The sequence below is a fragment of the Schistocerca gregaria genome, chromosome 10 (genome assembly GCF_023897955.1).
Source record: "Schistocerca gregaria isolate iqSchGreg1 chromosome 10, iqSchGreg1.2, whole genome shotgun sequence".
NCBI classification, from domain to species: Eukaryota; Metazoa; Arthropoda; class Insecta; order Orthoptera; family Acrididae; genus Schistocerca; species Schistocerca gregaria.
In genome coordinates, this window is record NC_064929.1 from 222,881,198 (window position 1) to 222,902,610 (window position 21,413).

The 21,413-nt window shown below is 38.5% G+C and overlaps 2 protein-coding genes across 2 annotated transcripts in view; one reads left to right on the forward strand and one right to left on the reverse strand.

Moving 5' to 3' along the window:
• Positions 1–9,342: 9,342 nt before the first annotated feature.
• Positions 9,343–10,504, reverse strand: LOC126293564 (protein D3-like). Its single transcript, XM_049986844.1, has one exon. The coding sequence runs from the start codon at positions 10,444–10,446 to the stop codon at positions 9,856–9,858; it is 591 nt and encodes a 196-aa protein (XP_049842801.1). The 5' UTR covers positions 10,447–10,504; the 3' UTR covers positions 9,343–9,855.
• A 277-nt stretch (positions 10,505–10,781) lies between these two features.
• Positions 10,782–21,413, forward strand: part of LOC126293558 (protein disulfide-isomerase A5) — a 112,736-nt gene continuing 102,104 nt past the window's right edge. Inside the window, exon 1 of the mRNA XM_049986836.1 lies at positions 10,782–10,920. Within this exon, the coding sequence (XP_049842793.1) occupies positions 10,873–10,920 (48 nt within the window). The 5' untranslated portion in view covers positions 10,782–10,872. The remainder of the gene's footprint in view (positions 10,921–21,413) is intronic.

Below are 21,413 nucleotides of genomic sequence, written 5' to 3' on the forward strand. Positions count from 1 at the left end.
TGGAACAGGCGATTGTAATACCACGACGGGAGCTCACAGTTCGGTGGCAAGCAGGTACCGAGATACACGCTAGGGAATTTTTGTAATATCACCGACCCTTTCCTAACGATTTTTATCGTCGATGCAGGAGCTTCCTTGCATTGAGTACACAGTAGGACCAATCTTTGTTTTATCTATAGGGTATAGAAAAGGATGAAGCTCATTTTTATTCTACTATGAATTTCAAATAAAAATGTCCTAAGAATTTTGTTTACTTCTACTGCAATGTTTGTCCATGCGAGTGGGTGCGCATATTAGGATCTTTGCACTCATAAAAGCTCCTATTATGTGACTTTATATTTTTATTGTTTCGTGTTTCTATACATTTGCAAATTTATGTATGGCATACCTAACTGTCCGTTCCTGCAGGCATCGGGAGGCCCAAAGGTACCGACGGACCGCCGTGTCATCCTCAGATGTTAAGCTAATGCCACATTAGACGATTTTGTCCCCTCGGTAATAATCACGGCTGAAATAGTCGCCTAGGGTGTCACACTTGCAAACGATTATAATCGCGGTCGATGAAGTCGCGCCGACGAAACTGGGTGACGCACTAGCGACAAAAATCGGTGGCTCCTGCAGTTGTGTTGCAACCAGCCACGAGAGATACCGTGCATGATGACCTGTCATCAGAGATGAAATATTTAGCTGCAGTAGAATTATAGTAGTTCGACGTCGAAAATGGTAGATTCATCCAATTATTACGAATCGTCCAAATGAAGGAAAGTTTGTGTTGCTATACAAGAAATTTAGGAGTTATCAGGCGAAATTCTTTGATTATTACCACATGTCCGTTGCATCTTCTGACTTACTGCTCTCGAATATAGAAACTAACTTACAAAAGGATACCAAATTACGTGACTGTGTTGGTGCGTAACTTTGAGGTGCGTTTTTTAATTAAATAGAATAAATAATTTATGGACATGAACATACACTTAGAAAATGTTAACACAAACTAGGTTACAAAGAAACAGTATACATTACAAGTTCGTGTCAGCTGCCTAATCGCCGGCCGCTTTAGCCGAGCAGTTCTAGGCACTTCAGTCCGGAACCGCACTGCTACTACAGTTGCAGGTTCGAATCCTGCCTCGGGCATGGATGTGTGTGATATCATTAGGTTAGTTAGGCTTAGGTAGTTCTAAGTCTGTGGGACTGATGACCTCAGATGTTAAGTCCCATAGTGCTTAGAGCCATTTGAACCATTTTGAACTGTCTAATCGCTTGTAATATTCTTCAAATGACAAGATCGAGTCTTCATCCAGTAACTGGTGAAAAATAAGTGAATGGGCTCTCAGGTGTGGGGCTTTGTGTGCTTGTCGTTGTCGACGTACCTGGCGGCTACCTGCAGTCCTTCGGCTGTAAGATTTTGCTAACTGCAATGTTTTTATTTGAAAGTCTAGTTTATCGTCGGTAGTCATTTCTTTTAAGCAAGGCAAAATATATGTCAAAAACAACTCATCAGGATCCTTTTCTGGTACGGCACAAGTCGAACTGTGTGTTAAAACTCTTATCGGCTCTCTTTCAAATACGCCCTGAAGTTTCCTTTTATTTCCTCCAGCAGTGGACGGCTTAGCAGCAGTGGTGCACTGTATTAAAGGTGCTTTTCCACTTCGTCGTCTTCAAGAACACAGGCATCATTCATATTTCCTGACCTCCTGAAATTAAAAGAAACATTACTGGAAATCCCACATGCCACTTGTGTGATGAGATAAGTAGATAGTAAGTCGGTACTGAGTAGGTAATTAACTACCATACCCATTAGAAGTACATTTAAATGTTACAAAATTGCAGAAGAAAGTTTTTACTTACTGCCTCAGTTCCATGGCTCCTTGCAGGAAAGACATCTGTCTATAGTAGACATGTGTGTGGTCGTTGTGCTGCCACTCTTTTTTTATTTTAATTCTTTCAGGGTGCGACCGTATGCATCACGCATATTTTTCCACCATTTTTGTTCTTCTTTCCTTGACGGAAAGTAAAAATAATTATTCTTACACCTGCTAATGGGAATTAATTAATTTCCATCAACCTGATATTGTGTTTTATACTCTATTTATTTATTTATAACAGGTGTCTTGAAATGGGATGCTCCAAGAAGTCCCTGCACTTTGAGTTTTTACTAGGATGCTCAACTATTGCATCTACAATTAAAGATACGTGCAGAGAAATTTGGAACTGTTTACAACCAATGCCAAGGAAAAAGGACTTATAGGAAATAGCTCTGAATTTTGAGAAAACCACAAATTTTCGTCACTGTATAGGTGCCTTTGACGGTAAGTACGTGCGGTTGGTGAAGCCCTGAAATAGTGGAAGTGAATTTTTTTGGCATACACAGTATCATTCCGTAGTGCTTATGGCAGTTGCAGATAGTAATTATTGCTTCTGATACATTGATACAGGAGGTTATGGACACGATAGTGATTAAAATAATTTAAAACGAGCTAACTTCCGAAGAGCACTTTATATTGGAAGGTTGCCTTTACCAGACGCCAAACCTTTGACTAATGAACCAAACAATGAAAATGTACCTTTCGTATTTATAAGTGACGAATGTTTTGCTCTTGAAAACTCTTGGTGCAGCCTTTTGCAAGAAAATCACTCACATTCTCGAGGAGAGTGTTTAATTATAGGCTAAGTAGAGCAAGGCGTCTGGTAGAATGTTCGTTTGGTGTCCTTGCTAACAATTGGCGAATTTTCCGCAGGGCCATATTGGCTGAAAGTATTACAAAAACCTGTTGCGTTCTGCATAACTTTGTGCGGAAGTGTGATGGCTATCGGTTTGAAGATACAGACTGTTCTCTGGAATCTATGGAAAACGTAGAATTATTGAGGATGTCATTGTCGTCATAAGCTGCACTTAGTTGTATTAATAGTTCATACATCTCATGTTCACATGGTCATGTGACACTATTTGGTTTATGACTTAAATACATAATGCTACGAATGCGCTCACAAGTATACCATTCTTTCAAACAACCCTTTGTAGTTGCCCTTTCAACTTTTGAAATAACTTATTCAAATATTGAAAACGGTCTGAAAATACCTATAAACACATTAAATCAAATAAGGCAAAGTTTCAACACAATTAATTAAATTGTTTTGGCGCAACAAGTCTGTATGCATGACAAACTATTAGAGGGAGAAGGAAAAATAGAAATTACTTTTTTAGTAGTTGTCTAGGCGAAAGTTACGCCGATTCTCATGAAATTTTGCATGCACCTAGATACATGTATGTACGTATATCATCTTACGAATTGCATTTTGTGCATCCAGTGATAACGAGTTCCACTTCTCAGCCCCAACAACATCTGCACGCTCCTTCTTCCCTGCTTCTGTTTTCAGCAGACAAAGATCGTCTTTGTCTTGCGATTTTATGTTGTAGAGACAGGGATATCTCTCCAACTCAATTATCAGTTCACTGTCGAAATGATCCATTGGAACAACGACACAGAAGTGAGAAGTATCCATGTGGCTGCTGCGCGACTGGTGATACTCGTAACAACAGTCTATAGTGTGGCAGGGACGCCGACGAGTATTGCCGTGCCGAAAATAGGCCCGGGCCCATTCAGCTGCGACAGTGCCGCGCAGCAACAATTACAGCCCAACGTGGCACCTTCCGTTTGCAATAAGGAGTTCCATTTACGGTGCGACAAAAATCGTTGACCTTTCCTGGAGCAAATCGCCTAGTGTGGCATTTGGATGCGGATGTGGATGTGGAGAGGCCTCTGTCAGTCGAGTAGCTCCCCAATTGGCCTCACGAGGGTTGAGTGCAGCCCGCTCGGCGGTCACCCAGCCTAGCTCCACAGCGCTAACTTCAGAGATACGAAGGGACCCGGTTTTTGCCACTGCAGCAAGGCATACCTTGCGTGCTATTAATTCTCAGGGTTTACAGACAGCTTCAGCCAGATCAAATTGAGATATGCTACGGATGATAAAGTGCTGCCCACACTAGTAGCTCTGAAACCTAAACATGCTCTGTCACAAAGTTTCGGAGAACGAGACCGTCGTTTGTGGCCTCGATGGAACTTAAGTCACGTATTTTTGCTCCCACAGATGTTGATTTAACACAAACTATAGATGACCAGTGGACTCGTCTCCCCCTGGTTTTCAATTGACTCGCAGACTAACTGCCCTGCTAACTCCGAAGTTGTGCGTTCAATTAATGACCCAACAATTAGAAATTTCAGAGAAAATCTTCAGCAGTTAGACTGGGATGAGGAGTACGAGGAACCCGATGCTAATTTAAAATATAACATATTTCGTAATACACTTGTAAGAGAATTTGAAAACTGTTTCCCCAAGAAACCATGCAAAAAAACCTTGGCTCACTAAAGGAATAAAAATATCTCGGAAGCACAAAAGTGAACTGTGTCTAACAACAAGAAAGGGTAGTGACCCAGAAACAGCCAAATATTATCAAAACTTCTGTGCTACATTAAGAAAGGTTATTAAAAAGTCCAGAAGCATGTGCATCATGTCTGAGATTAATACCTCTGATAACAAAATCGAAACAGTTTGGAATACTCTTACAAGGGAGACAGGGCAACCGAGAGTACAGGATGACGGCATTACCATCAGAGCGAATGCAAACTTGACAAACAACAAGCCGGAAGTCGAAAACATTTTGAATAATTATTTTTTAAATGTTGTAGAGAAAATAGGATCAAAATGTTCATTAGAAGAAGCAAGGCAGTTAATGGAAGAGGCCTTACCCACACCATTTGATACAACTGATATACCACCCACCTCTCCTTCTGAAATTAGGAAGATAATAAACTCTCTCAAGATTAAAAGCTCACATGGAATTGATGGCATTTCCAGCAGGAGAATAAAAGCTTGTTCCCAAGAGATAAGTGAGATTCTTAGCACATATGTAATAGCTCTCTCAAGCAGGGTATTTTCCCAAATAGACTGCCGTATGCCGTTGTTAAACCACTGCATATAAAAGGGGATATGTCTGATGTCAACAACTGCCGCTCAATCTCTCTTCTGATTGCCTTATTCAAAATTCTTGAAAAAGTAATGTATTGTAGAGTAGCTTCACACCTTTGAAAAATAAAGTTTTAACAAAATGTCCGTTTGGTTACCAGAATGGAAAATGCTATATACACTTTCACTACTGAATATTAAATGCTCTGAGTAACTGGAAGTCACCCGTTGGGATTTTTTGTGATCTCTCAAAGGCTTTTCATTGTGTAAATCATGGAATACTTCTAGATAAGCTCAAGTACATGGTACGAATGGGACAGCGCTCAAATGGTTTAAATCATACTTAACTGGAAGAGTGCAGAAAGTTGAAATAAGCAGTTCACATAATAATGCAAAAAACTGGTGGTTTCTCAAACTGGGGAACAATCAGGAATGGGGTGACACAAGGTTTGGTATTGGGTCCACTGCTGTTCTTAATATGTATTAATGTCTTGCCATTCTATATTCACGAAGATGCAAAGCTGGTACTTTTTGCCGATGATACAAATGTAGCTATCACACCCAACAGACAAGAATTAACTGGCGAAATTGTAAATGATGTTTCTCAGAAAATCATTAAGTGGTTCTCTGCAAATGAGCTCTCATTAAACTTTGACAAAACACAGTACATGCAGTTCCACACAGTAAATGGAATGACACCATTAATAAATATAGACTTCGATCAGAAATCGGTAGCTGAGGTAGAATATTCAAAATTCCTAGGTGTATGCACTGATGAGGGGTTGAACTGGAAAAAACACTCTGAAGATCCACTGAAACGTTTGAGTACAGCTATTTATGCTATTAAGGTCATTGCAAATTTTAGCAATATACATCTCAGTAAATTAGCTTACCACACTTATTTGCATTCTCTGCTTTCTTGTGGCATCGTATTCTGGAGTAACTCATCATTGAGTAAAAGAGTGTTCATTGCACAAAAGCGTGTAATCAGAATAATTGCTGGTGCCCATACAAGATCATCCTGCAGACACTTATTTAAAGAGCTAGGGATCTTCACTGTAGCCTCACAATATATACATTCACTTATGAAATTTGTTATTAACAATCCAAACGAATTCAAAATTAATAGCAGCACTAGGAAAACGGATGATCTTCACTACTCAAGGTTAAATCTAACTTTGGCTCAGAAGGGGGTATATTATGCTGCCACAAAAGTCTTTGGTCACCTAACAGCATCAAAAGTCTGACAGATAGCCATATAGCATTTAAAAGAAAATTAAAAGAATTTCTTAATGGCAACTCCTTCTACTCATTAGATGAATTACTGGACATAGTAAGTGGGTAATTTCCCCACCTCCTACAAAAAAAAAATTGAAAATATTGTCATATAATTTTGTGTGATGTAATATCTTGTATAGACACCGTTTATTAACCTAACACGTTCCACATCATTACGAAGTGTCGTATTCATGATCTATGGAACAAGTACTAATCTACAAAAGGAGCAATCACCAGATATAATGTGGAATATATTAAATAATTAAGCTGAAGTATTCAAGGAATTGAGCTATTTTGCTCTCTCAGTTTTGAGTTTAACTCATTTAAGTGCTTTCTGTGAAAGATTTTTTTTCTGAGTTATGTAAATCTTTAAAGCTCAAACTGGTTATTAACATGCAATCATGCTTTTTACGTTAACATTTTATGTTAAATTTCAGCTAAACCCGCTGAAAACCAAAATCAGAAAGCAACTCCAAACCAACACACTAAATGATGGGACACTTCTTGCCACCGAATGTATTACGTGGATCCAGAAAATGTCACTTGTTTAACTTCTCAACCAATACATGAAATGTACCAAAACATGACGTAGGGCACTCTGTATAAAACGAAAAGGCAAGAATAGTTAGAAGAAATGGACTACGAATTTGAATCAAAGGTACAAAATCTTGTTATATTTTTATTCTACATCTCTTCGAAATCAAGTTGTTTAGCCACTACATGTAGTCTATAGTCTATAATATACCACGAATACAGTATTATTCAGAACATACGAGAATGTTAATGATATTGGTAATTTCATGAGAATTATACGAGAACGCGCGCCCTGGTTATCACGACCATAATTATTATAACCAAAAACAAACTTCTTCTGTTTCCGTGATATGAAGCTGATCGGTCAATTTACCATTAACACACTAATGTGGTATGTCTCAACCAGTTACAGGATGTGAAAAGTAATGTAAACGAACACCGCAATACGAAGTCGGAGTTCGCAAGTTGCTGCCCATGAACACGGAACACACGTAACGAAGTTTGAAAAAAGTTTTAGCTACCTAACAAACACTAATGCAGACCTTTTACTATGCTTGTGCAGCAACAGTGCCCTCTTTCAGACTGCTGTTTTTGTAGGTAGTGTTACTTTCTGTGTTCCACAGCTCTGGTCATTGATGTATGCATCATACTTATGAAATTCACAGTTATCCCGTTTGCGCACTTCTACACTCCTGTTGATAACAAACACACCATCTTCCGAGCTAAAGCGAAATAAAGCGGAAAAACAATCCTTTAACCTCTCATTCCCTCCCCGCTGTGTTATTGGCCGTCCGAAAAATGTTACCCTACAAGTAAACTTCATTGTCAACCTTGCTGTGTTGTGTTGCTTTTCATTGTTCACCATTTTTTTCCCTTTTCTATTCACTGCATCTGTGCCAAAGGTGAAAATTCTTGTGAAATGTGAAAGAAAACATCGAGTCCTCGTTGTAAGCAAGAAACAGATGAGAAAACCGATCACTACGTTTCAACTGAATAAAATAAAGCGGTTATCGCGGCGAAATAACGCATTCCAGTAGTTGCATGCACAATACCAACTTCAACAAAGTGTTTATCCAGCCACTTAAGATCCATAGCCACACAAATGTAGAATTTGACCGTTATTATACAGGAAGTAGGGCCTACCAGCATGCTGAAAACATGTGACCTTTTCACATTAGTAGAACCAACCATTCCCACAACGTTGGCACAGCTGCATAACAATGTTTTTTTGAATTTGCATATTATTCTGCTCAGGAGTATAGAATCTAGTACGTCATAATGCAAAACCAACACCTGCTGCATTCCTGTTGTATGCGTTCTTCTTTGTAGTGGGTACTGACTTGGCCTCAGGTCATAACACCTCAGCAAGGTCTCTCTTCAACAGGAATATTGCTCGGCTATGCCACAGTGTTGCTGCATAGCTGATGACAACACTTTTGCAATTAAACAAGAAAATAAAACATGACTCCTGTAAAATAAATATTTTTTAAAACTAATTTGTCATATGCATCATACATACATAACCTCAGCTCTGAGTTAAATCACAGTGATTTGTCACACTGTCTGTTGTACTCAAATGAATAACAAGTTCAGGGACACCATTTAGCCAATCCGGATATCATTGTATTTGGTTACAGTCAAATATCTTAAACTCTTAACTGATAATCCACTAAGCTTAGTGATAATCCACTAAGCTTAGCTACTGTGGTTTTAGCATTCGCAACTGCTATTAAATTAATAGTTAAATAATTTTGTGTCATGTTTATGCTCGTTAATTTTAAAGACATATTAAATTCATTTTAACAATATACAGTTTTTAACAGGAGCTTAACATAGGAATATATGAAAAATTTTCATGGAATATAAATCTAATTATTTCTGTACATCTCTCTCTCTACAAGCAGGGACTATGTGTGTGTCTAAATCATGTCCAATTTTCACTTATGTGGCAAATTTTCCGTTCACAATATTACTTCCGAAGTATATACCTGTGTATTATAATCCAATAAACACAAAATTCATGTAATAAGTAATTACACTAGTGTTTTATGTGGGAGACATGATAGGCTGCAGTGTGCATTAACTGAAAAGGAATGAAATTCTGAAGTGTAGCACAAACCATTTAGCATTGCCCATTTAGCTCTGGCCATCACATTGAAGCAAATACCTAAGGTAAATTGCATAGAAAAGGTGGACCTATTACGTTGGTAACAAGCAATGCAAATCCAAATTAAACATTGCTGTCTGTGGTGAAGTACACTAACGGAGCAAAAGCAGGCAAAATAATATTGGACAGAGGCTAGAACATTTTTGTTTGAAATCACTATATGGTTAAAGCATGGGCAGATACCAAGCAGACACACACACACACTCTCTCTCTCTCTCTACAGTAACATCCTGAAAGTAATGTTAGATATGTATTACACTCTTACACAACAGTAAAGCCAACCATACACAGCTTCAAATATTGTGAAGTAGTCTTTCATTGATAAAGACAGAAATTACATAAAAATAGAGACTGGAAATGAAGAAAGTTTGTTTTAATTTTTTCATTTAATACTGAAATTCATAGAATGAAATATTTTTAATCATCAGCTCATAAAAAGGTACAAAAAGTAGTAAGTTATTACTATGAGTAAAATTTGGCAAAATGAAAATTATGTGGCACCATGTTACCCTATTAGTTAGAAAGTAATATTTACAATAAAATCACCTTTATTAAATGGCACAAAAAGCTCAATGTTTTATCAATACTATAAACAATATAATCCATAAAGGGCACATAAAATTGGCTAATACTACCCTAGGCTTCAAGCTAACAGAAGAAAGATAAGCATAGGAACTGGCACAATAATAACGAAATACTTTGATTTCTGTATCTTCCACAGCGATATTTTTAGAAAAAATTGCGAAGTAACTATCTTACAAGGCACAAAGTAAGTGTTAAATATCATTTAATCTAGATATTAACATTCTATTCTGACCAACAACTAAAAAAAAAATAATGAGATTCCAAGAACTAGACTAGCAAATGTCATGGATTTTTCGGTTAAGTAATTATTGGTGGAAGCGAGAAATTTAGCCGCTTAGCTGCCGTTGAATAACAGGTACATAATCATCATATTGTGCCTGATAATAATTTCCACCTACTGCTGGTTCTTCCATGTTATATTTTTGTACAAATTTGTGAATGGAAAATCGGGGTCTGCCGATACGAGAGGTTCTGCTTGTAGGTTCTTCGTCGAAATCGAGCTTTCCTGGTTGTTTGAACACGAGAAATACATAGCGATGTAGGCCAGTTCCACGCGGCGGCCCAGATCCAACATATTCTGCCAGTGTTTCCCCCTTGGCAATGTCGTTTCCGGGAATATTTACCACGAGCCAGTGAAGAAATTCCCGAAACTTTGGATCTTTTCTGCTCGGCGCATCTGGATCCGTCATCGCAAGAGTATAATAGGTATCTTTCTCCGCGTCCCACGTTACTGACGGATGGTCTTTTACATCAGTAGGCGTCAACTGATTGCCGTTTTCTACAGCATGTTTTCCGTAGTGAACATTTAAAACCGATGATGGTTCTTGAGGAACAACATCCGGCACATAATCCAGTTTGTCAGCAGAACACGAGACGCATAGAAATAGTGAAAATGCTCCAAATAGGACGCCCCTCATCTTCCCAGCTGTTGCACAAAATTTACAACTCACAGACTATACGAACTTGTATTGATAGAACAATTCGTCGTCCGTAAATTCAGGGTGGCCAAATCTGAAACAAAATACAAGTAGTGTAATAATTTTTCCCTGAGATAAGAGTGTATCTATTTATTCTATTACATTTTGCCACGATACATATTTTCCTCATATTCCAGAAATTGATTAGAGGAGTCTAAATACTCGATATTTCAGTGTGATATAGTTCTAACTATGTTGGCGAAAGTGTGCAATAAGTTATAAAATACGTCTTTGCCATAACGAGTGTTTTGAATAAGTCAGCGGCACATGTTTACATACGTCACATCCGGTTAAAGTTGTCAAAGTAGAGTAGGCAATGTGTATATGACGCGTATAGTGAATTCAAAGTAAAGTGACTGTGCAATTATGAATCCGAATAGAAACGTCGTGTGTTTACTGTTGCTCTTTGTAGGAGTAAGTTTTATCCATATTTGGTTATTATAATATTAGTCCTGTACGCGAAACTAGTTAACACCAGGACCAGCCGGCTTTAAGAAGCATGATATACCAGGACCCCTGGCAACTTAATAAATATTCTTTGTTACGTAAGACTTTGAAATGAATTGCAAACAGTGTTCAGTCGTTAGATAAAATATATTCATACGGATTACTAGCTGATGGTTCTTATCCAAGAACCCTTCTGCCCACGTCGTCTAGTTATGTCAGGGGAAACCTTCTCATGAAAGATCTGTGTGTTAATTAGTAACGCGTTGAATTGGCGCAAAAAAAAAAAAAAAAAAAAAAAAATTCTTAAGAACTCCATCACATCGATGTTTTGTTACTCTAGAACGTTGCTTGCAACTTTTGAAGAGGGAAGGATATTTTAGCGTTCCGGGCATTCATATCGCTGCATCCGAACTATAAATAAAATGAGAACAATATTACCGAAAAAAGTTATAGTGTCTTAGCAAATAATTCTTTTGCGCGTTTACATAACGACAAAATACCTCCAGTTGCCGTGTGATTATTTATTCATCCAGGAATCATCATACAGTGATACAGTATTTGCCGTCGTAATACCATGAAAATAAGTTTCTCCAAAATACATGTACACACTGAATATGTAAGTATGATTTACGAGGCTAGATCATGCGATTGGCTGTGGCCTCTATGAGGGAATCATGGTAGCATCCACCTGAAATAATTCAGAGAAACATTAGTCAGGATGCCCGGACAGAACAAACTCCCATAGCCCTGAATTTGAGATCAGTGTCTTAATAACTGCACTTTCTCATTCAGTTTGTTCCTATTGTACAATATTGTTAGATATGCATACTATTTCCAGATAACTTATTATATAAAATATACATTTGCTCTTTGTTAGTGCACACACCCAGGACACTTGCTAGTGACTCCTGAACCATAAACATGCTGCTATACCCATTACACAAACTCCAGTCTGTTTGGAAAACTGATTCCGTGTCTGTGGACGTACAACTATGCTCCAAGGATGTGTTCGTGTCCTACCCTCAGTCTGCCTGAATAACAGTCAGCATCCCCCATGATGAGTGAGATGTTGAACTCAGGAGAATGATTGCTGTGTAGATATTGTCATGGGATATTTTAATGTGACAGCTCTATTGTCATCCAGTTTCACTATAACCACTAATCTGAGTCGTCTAAGTTATCTATGGTTGTATAGTATAAATTACTTATGAATAACATTTTAACTACTTCTTTAAACAGATATATTTTAATAATATTTTTCATCTTGTTTGGCAATTCAGTATATGGTTTTATTCCCTGATAGAAAGGGCGGTTTTGAATTTTTTCTGTTTCTCCACGGTAATTCCAAACTGGCTCTTATTCTATAGCTACGAGTAGACCAATTAGTGAAACACTTAGGATTCTTTTCCCTGATATGCACAACAGCTTCGAAGATGTGCTCACTTGGTGCAGGAATGATGTATCGTTTTTAACAGTTCTTTATAGTAAGCCAGGCAACTACTTCTAGTTATTATTCTTACAGACCTATTCCGCAGTTTAAAAGTGATCCCCATGTTCTGGGTCTTTCGCAACCAGGAAAGAATCCAATAGCTGAGAACTGAGTGTGTGTGAGAATATGTCACAGCAAGACATTAGCTGTTACAAACTGATGATAGAACCCAAGAGAAAAATATCCTCATAACTTTCTTTTTGCCAGTATCTTATTGTGTCATTCCATGCTAATTGGCAATCAGGATTGATCCCTTGAAATTTTGTGTTTGTTACAGTCTACAGATTTTCATCTATACTTAATGTGACAGAACTGTTATCCCTCTCGGTGCTAAAGTGCATACTGTTTGTTTTCTTCATTTTCAATGTAAATTTATTGTACACTGCACAACTGTAAACAGCCTTAAGAGTTTCATTTGCTTACTGTAATAGAGGTTATGGTATTTTATCAGTGAGTATGATGCTGTTGCCATCACTAAAGAGAACTTTTTTCTGTGTCTTGTATTGTCTGTAAAGTCTTTGATTTATATGGAAAACAGAATTGGGTTAATGTTATATAGACCCCCCCCCCCCCCCTTGCATTTTTCAGTGTGTCACAGCTTTAAACATTAGCCTACACTACTAGTCAATTTGTTACCGCAATATTTGTTTGGCTTTCATATGTTTTGGGTTTTGCCAGCTCTCGAACAAATGCCAACCCTTTAACCTTAGCTAGATCTCAGGGTGTTGGGGGGGGGGGGGGGGGAGGGGGGGGGAGTGTCCAATCTCGCACCTTAACTGTGAATTGAACCCAAAACACCATCTTGAGGAACACCTGTGTTATTCGTGCCTGTCACTTGCTGTACTAAAAAAATTGTCATCAGAAGATATGTGAACTAGCTCTCCCTCTTGCACCCTGCTTTCGAGGTGACATTGGAACCACTCATTTGCTATTCCTCTTAGCCTACATCTAATGGTAGCTTTATTAGTAGTATTTTATGGCTGACAGCATCATAAGCTCTAAACAAGGCTAAGAATATGCACGTAGCGCAGTCATCCTTGCCATGTGTCTAAAGTATCACTGTTGTGAACTCCATAAAGGCAGGTGAAGTACTTCTCCTACTTAGGAAGCCAAACTGTAGGTTATTAAGAATGTTGTATGTATTCATGTAACTCATTAGTGTAGTGTTCGTGATTGATTCAATTGTCTGTAATTAGTAATGATACCTTAGGTGTCTTTAGGTACAGTACTCTAGGTAAATACCTGAACTAAATGACTCATTTATTAATGGGGCTTGTATGCTTTTTGTGCATACCTTCAGAACAGAGACTGGAATGTTATCTATGTAGTGCGCTCCTTATATTTTTTTTATATGTGGGACAGTAACCAAAGACCCATATATTGGGGTAGTGCTTATGCAAAGAACTGAAAATGTAAGTGTCTGGAAGGACCTACTAATACCGACAGTTACCCATCCATTTTCCTTAGCAGCTGCTGCTGCTGCTGCTGCTGCTGCTGCTGCTGCTGCTGCTGCTGATGACGATGAAATGGATACTTTCAGAAATGCCTCCTCAAAGCAGCAATTTCATTTTAAGTTTTAAATAGTAATGAAACAGCAAATTGTGTGAAATTACCATATTGAAAATTTAGCTGTTATAGTCATGGGGATTAGCAAACTTTAAATGTTGTGGATTCCGAAGACTGTACTTATAAATGTTGTGCTAAACTTGAATTATGTTATTCGTATAAGTATATGGAAAATTTATCTAATGCAGTTCACTCATAATTGAATCACATAAATGAAACTCTGCAGTGTCATACTTTGGGATAAGAAGCCTATTGGTCACTAAGTTAGTAAGCAAGAAACCTGAATTTTCTGAGAAAATCCTGGCATTTGGCTTTCATCTGGCCTTCTTAGGTGGCAATGTCTCAGGACTAAGGGGATGAGAACACAAATGACAGTGCTTTCTTCAAAATACTGCACATACCAATGTGTTTATGATGTGTGCTTATTTCTTTGATGGAAATTTGGGGATTACAGATGCGTCAGATTCAACCCGTCTGCTTTGACCTGTGGTGTCACCAATATGGTGGAAACGACCATTCTCAACATCCCCAGTATGGCACCTATGATGTCATTACATAAACATATAGATATAAAAACAACAAACACATGTCCCTCTAAAAATGTAATCAAACTAACGGGATCAGTGTGGGAAATTGGGCTTTTTTTTTTGTGGGTACAAACTAAATATAAACACATAAAACCACATACCACGATCCCAAACCACGCAAAACAACAGAAAAACGACACAAAATTCCCACATTCTGCTACACTCACAATGTTCGTAATAATCGGTCACTTCCCTCTACCTGCATAACTCAACCGCAATTGTCGATACCACAAAATAAAAACCGACAACACCCAAAAATTATAATCAGACGGCAACTTTCGATACCATGAAACAAACACAAAAAGCAACAAAAACTGGGATCTGACACTTACCTTGACCTATATAGGTCAACTACAACTGATGATACCAAAACACACAGGGCTACGACGACTTGGAATTGGACACTTCACTTGGACCTATATAGGTCAACAACAGCTCACAACACCAAAACGCATCTACAACTACAAAAATTGGAATCGGATACTTCCCTTAAGTTACATAAATCAACCACAGGTCACAGTACCAAAGCATCAAACACCTACACTTGTAAATAACACCAAACCGACAACACATGGAAAAACCCCACAAAACATCAAAACTCATGAACAATAGACTCAAAAAAGCCTACTTACCACGAAAAAATTCCGGTGCTACACACTAGGTCAGCTACCCCAATCAAACTCGGCCACAGCCTCAAACACAGCCCCCCCCCCCCCCACGCCCCTCCACACACACACACACACACACACACACACACACACACACACACACACACACACACACAAACAGAACACAACCAAAAAAACTCCCAACCCACACACAACCTACCAACCACAACCCCTCTCTTCCTCCTCCCCAAACTTCACCCTTCCCCCCAAAAACAAAAATCGGCCAACAAATAAAAACCAGAAAATAAATGTAACTCAATCACACACTACAACCCAAAAACAACTGCAACAAAACTAATCCTCGGCAACATAATCATAAGACAACCCACCTAAATCCACAGACATTGCCAACAACCTGCCACATACAAAAACCCCTCAACTAACCATCCTTTGCATATGCATTTTACCAACAGCCCTCAAAAAAATGCGAGAAATGAAATACTCCGCAGGAGCATTCTTCTGCCAGCAATACTCATCTAAATGAGATTGCAGGTTAGAAGAGTGTCTCTTCCCCCTCCCTGTGACTGAGTTAACTGCCGTGAAAAGCCCCTCTATTGTATTAGTACATGCTGCAGTTTCGTAATTCTTGAACTGTAAACTACGATTTACAACTAAATGATGATGATCCCTCTTTCCCAACCCCTTATACGATGAAAAAGCATCTGACACTACCGTACTCTACTCCTCTATATACCCTCCATTAACCCCACCAATTCCCTCTTCGTACGTCTCTCCAAAATCCTGAAAACACAGTCTGCGTATCCACCTCCTGAAATTAATGGCCCCCCACACCCATAAACCGACCGAAGACTACCCGTCTCATATTTTCTCTTCTCAAACTGCAATTCGTCTGTCTCGGCCGCTGTCCCCGGCCCACCCAACTTACCCATGTACTTAACATATTCTGAACACACTTACTGACAACGCTTAAAGGAACCCGATACACCACGTAACATTCAGACCGTACACACACCACCACAGGACACGACCAACCGCAACAAGATGACATCTACAAACACAGCCAACTCGTAAACTAAACTGTGCACCGTCGTGACATCACACACCACAAAACCCATATGTCACGGACACATCTGTTGACCCGAAATTTGCATATCGTATTAAAAGTATGTGCATTGATCTTGGAATGGCCTTTGTGATGTTCTCACATTTATTATTATTTTATTATTTATTGAGATTTTCCTCTATACTAAGGTTTTTCTCCAAGATAACAAATACCCGGAAATAATTACATCTCTCACATAAAATATTAATTTATCTCCTCAGAATATCCGTCCAGATGTTCCGATCTTGCATATCTTCTTCCCATGCACCACGTCTGCTCATTGTTAACTGTACACTCTGGAGCCAGGTGGTCATAGAGTGTCCTCTTCTTCTCTTTCACTCCGGTTCCCATTCCAGGATCATTTTTGGAATTCTGTCTTCCTCCATTCTTCTTACATGCCTGTACCCTTGTAACTTCCTTCTATCCACCACATCACGTATTCTTTCTCTTACTTCCATTTTTTTTTTATTATTTTGTCATTTCTCACTTTTCTCTTTCATAGAAATTGTTGCTGATCTTCTCCCGAAGTCCATTTCTGCTGCTTGCAGTTTTTTTTTTTTTTTTTTTTTTTTTTTTTTTTTTTTTTTTTTTCAGATCAGTAGTTCACGTCTTCACCCTATACATATCTATTCTCCATAGTATCAATTTATATATGAGGTCTTTGGTTCAGTTTATTGTATTTCTGCCCCAGAAGACTGAGTTGAGCATCGCTGTGACCTTCCTTCCACTGCTAATTCCTTTACTAATTTCTACCTCTGATTTTCCCTTCACCCTTAAAATATATCCCAAATAACAGGAAGTATTGACCATCTTAATTTTCTTTCTCACTGTGTATAAGTCATCTGAATCATTAGTGAGGTATTCTGTTTTCTGGTAATTAATCTTCAATCCCCAGTTTCTGTATTCCATTGTTAATTGGTTACATATACCATTGGCATTCTCCCCATCTTGTGCTATAAGTACTTGATCATCAGCAAATAGTAGGTGATGTAAATAAACTCCATCTTTAATTTCCAGCCCCATCTCATTGCATTTACGAGACCCTGTCTTAAGACTAATGTCTGCATAGATTTTAAATAATGTTAATGAGATGGAGCAGCCTTGTAACAGACCCTTGCTTGTTCTTAAATTTCTGTGACAGTGTACAACCAATTTTCACTTGACATATGTTATATTTATGTATTACTTGTATTATATTGCCATATTTAATGTTTTGTTTACAGCATAATCAGATTTATTGTTTCCTCAAACATATCAGGTCTCTCTGATATCAGTTTTTAGTAGTATATAGTCACCGCACATCCTCAGTCGTTCCCACGATTCCTTCCCTCAGTAGATACTTTTGCTATTGTTCCAGTGATGATGTAATGTATTAAAATGTGCGGTACGAGATTCTCTCATCTTGTTCAGATGAGCCACCACAGAGATGTGGTTTCTTGTACTCCTCTCAACACTTCTTAATGTCAGATATCTCTCCAGCTGGTCTATGTTATCCTTCTGTAGCACCACATCTCCTGGGGTTCCCTCTCGTTTTCCTACTGTCAAAGTTTCGCACCCATATAGGGCAACACTCTGAGCAGCGCTTTCGTGATATGCGTCCTTATGTCCAGACTAATATAACTACATAAACAATTAATTAATGATAAAATTATTTAATCTGATAGATAAAAAGTCTACTTGTTGAGCGGCGGCGGAACTCTCGCGTAAGACTGTTGTGACTGGCGAGCTTTCGGAGCCAGTGGCTCCTTCTTCATCTTCGGGCAGAAGTGTTGAAGGGGAAGGAAGAAGGGTGAAGGAAAAGGGGTAAATTTTGGGAAAGTCATCCAGAACTGCAGGTGAGAGGAGACTTACCGTACGGGATGAGAAGGAAAGACTGATTGTTGGGGACTGCATCGTTTATTCTTGCTAGTGAGTAACTTCTTTTTCATTCTGAATGCAGTTTTTGCTGCTGTATTCTGCTTACCATTTCTTTCTGCCATCCCTTGTGATATTTCTTCCCAAACAGTCAAATTTGTTTATCACTTCTAGCTCCTACCTACCAGTTATTATTCTTAGATTTTCGTACTCTTCTTCAGCACTGCATACAGTCATCTCATCTTTCGCCGTACCGTACTTATTATTCCTGACAAAAATGCACTCACCAGTACAGAGATGAGGAGTAGATTGAGTGAAACTGCAACACACAAAATATTAGTTCTCTTTATCACAGTATAGTTATGCGCTCATATTTAACTTTGAACAATCCATTTCCACAATAATGTTCAGAGTATTTACCATTGTCTCCGAATATTAAAGTATCACTCGATACAGGTGAATTCGCGAGACTCTTCACTCGAGGCACGACTGACATAATGTTCTCGTTAAACTTCTGCCGAAGGCATTTACTACACTGCTGGGCTATCTGAGACGACACTGTCATCTCGATTGGTGACTGTGAACTGGGGCGAGAATTCCTCTGCTCAGCTTTAACTAGATCACCGATGGTGTTAGCGTTGCGGAGCTCTAGGGGGCAACTGTTGCCCATTCGTCAGCGCAGCATCCGATGACTATACTCCTGTCAATGTGCGTGATTAGGCCTAAGGTTCGGTACTGCTGACATTTTATAGCTGCCACCTTCTTCGGCATAGGAACTGTTGTGCATTTCTGGAAGTCATTTGGTATCTCCCTTGTTTTACAGATAGACCTAATCAGTTTCAGTATAACCATTATTGTGCTGTTACCAACATTCTCAGTTAGTTCTGCAGGAATTTCCTCAGTATCCACTGTTTTGTTCTCCCGAAGACCTTTAGGAGCTTTCTCAAATTATTCTTGCAGAATGTCATCTCCTTTGTCATCTTCATATACTTCCTCTTCCTTCCCTATTACATCCTCTGATAAAGGCATTCTGTCGTGCAATTCCTAGTTTTATTCTTTCCGTCCCTTCACCGTGTCTTCACAGACAGTATTTTTCCCTCTTTGTCTTCAGCTGTATCTGAGATTGATGTTTTCTGTTTGTTACAAAATTTATTTATATCGGTTCTTCCGTTTTGTATATTTTCCTCTCTTTCTGTGCCTATTTCCTCGAGAAAACTTTCTTGTGTTTTTGCTTAGTCGTCTTTTCATTAAGCTGAAGATTATCTTCTGTAATACATTTGCTCTTGTTTTTGGGTTTAGATTTTCCAACTATCTTTCCTAATACCTTATATATACCAGATGTCATTTGTTCAGTCTTCTTTCACTTTGCCGTATTGGAAATTTCTAACTAGTTTGTATGTTTCTTGCGTATACTGCCCTGTCTGACTCTCATTCTCAAATTTTCTACTTCTGATTTCTGCTTCACTGTCTTTTTCTTCAGACATTTGAACTCTTATGAACTTTTCATCAGAACCAGGTTGTGATCACTGTCTGTGTCTCCAAACAGATAGCTCCTACAATCTTTTACTCAGTTTCCAAAATGTAATTTCACTAAACTGTTAGCGACCTGTTGTTGCCTCAAGTCTATCGGGACCTTCCAGATATTCTGTCTTTGCACGTAATGTGGGAAAAGTGTGTTTGCGATAACTAATTGGTACATCGAGCAGGAATCAATTAGTCGGGCTCGTCTTTCGTTTCTTCCTCTGATTGCTGACAATCAGTTTTTCCAACTCTTCACCCACCCCCTGTTATATAGAATACAAGTGGTTGTTGTGTGAAAAGCTTTCCTGAGGTGGAGAACGTATGACACGGAGGTCGTGCTCACTCCCTTCATAACTACTGCATTCTTTTCACGTCTTTTCGAGGTGACATTGGAACCACTCATTTGCTATTCCTCTTAGCCTACATCTAATGGTAGCTTTATTAGTAGTATTTTATGGCTGACAGCATCATAAGCTCTAAACAAGGCTAAGAATATGCACGTAGCGCAGTCATCCTTGCCATGTGTCTAAAGTATCACTGTTGTGAACTCCATAAAGGCAGGTGAAGTACTTCTCCTACTTAGGAAGCCAAACTGTAGGTTATTAAGAATGTTGTATGTATTCATGTAACTCATTAGTGTAGTGTTCGTGATTGATTCAATTGTCTGTAATTAGTAATGATACCTTAGGTGTCTTTAGGTACAGTACTCTAGGTAAATACCTGAACTAAATGACTCATTTATTAATGGGGCTTGTATGCTTTTTGTGCATACCTTCAGAACAGAGACTGGAATGTTATCTATGTAGTGCGCTCCTTATATTTTTTTTATATGTGGGACAGTAACCAAAGACCCATATATTGGGGTAGTGCTTATGCAAAGAACTGAAAATGTAAGTGTCTGGAAGGACCTACTAATACCGACAGTTACCCATCCATTTTCCTTAGCAGCTGCTGCTGCTGCTGCTGCTGCTGCTGCTGCTGCTGCTGCTGCTGATGACGATGAAATGGATACTTTCAGAAATGCCTCCTCAAAGCAGCAATTTCATTTTAAGTTTTAAATAGTAATGAAACAGCAAATTGTGTGAAATTACCATATTGAAAATTTAGCTGTTATAGTCATGGGGATTAGCAAACTTTAAATGTTGTGGATTCCGAAGACTGTACTTATAAATGTTGTGCTAAACTTGAATTATGTTATTCGTATAAGTATATGGAAAATTTATCTAATGCAGTTCACTCATAATTGAATCACATAAATGAAACTCTGCAGTGTCATACTTTGGGATAAGAAGCCTATTGGTCACTAAGTTAGTAAGCAAGAAACCTGAATTTTCTGAGAAAATCCTGGCATTTGGCTTTCATCTGGCCTTCTTAGGTGGCAATGTCTCAGGACTAAGGGGATGAGAACACAAATGACAGTGCTTTCTTCAAAATACTGCACATACCAATGTGTTTATGATGTGTGCTTATTTCTTTGATGGAAATTTGGGGATTACAGATGCGTCAGATTCAACCCGTCTGCTTTGACCTGTGGTGTCACCAATATGGTGGAAACGACCATTCTCAACATCCCCAGTATGGCACCTATGATGTCATTACATAAACATATAGATATAAAAACAACAAACACATGTCCCTCTAAAAATGTAATCAAACTAACGGGATCAGTGTGGGAAATTGGGCTTTTTTTTTTGTGGGTACAAACTAAATAT

Bases quoted from the DNA above. Each gene is read 5' to 3' on its own strand.
- LOC126293564 (XM_049986844.1), bottom strand. From the start codon at position 10,446: ATGAGGGGCGTCCTATTTGGAGCATTTTCACTATTTCTATGCGTCTCG.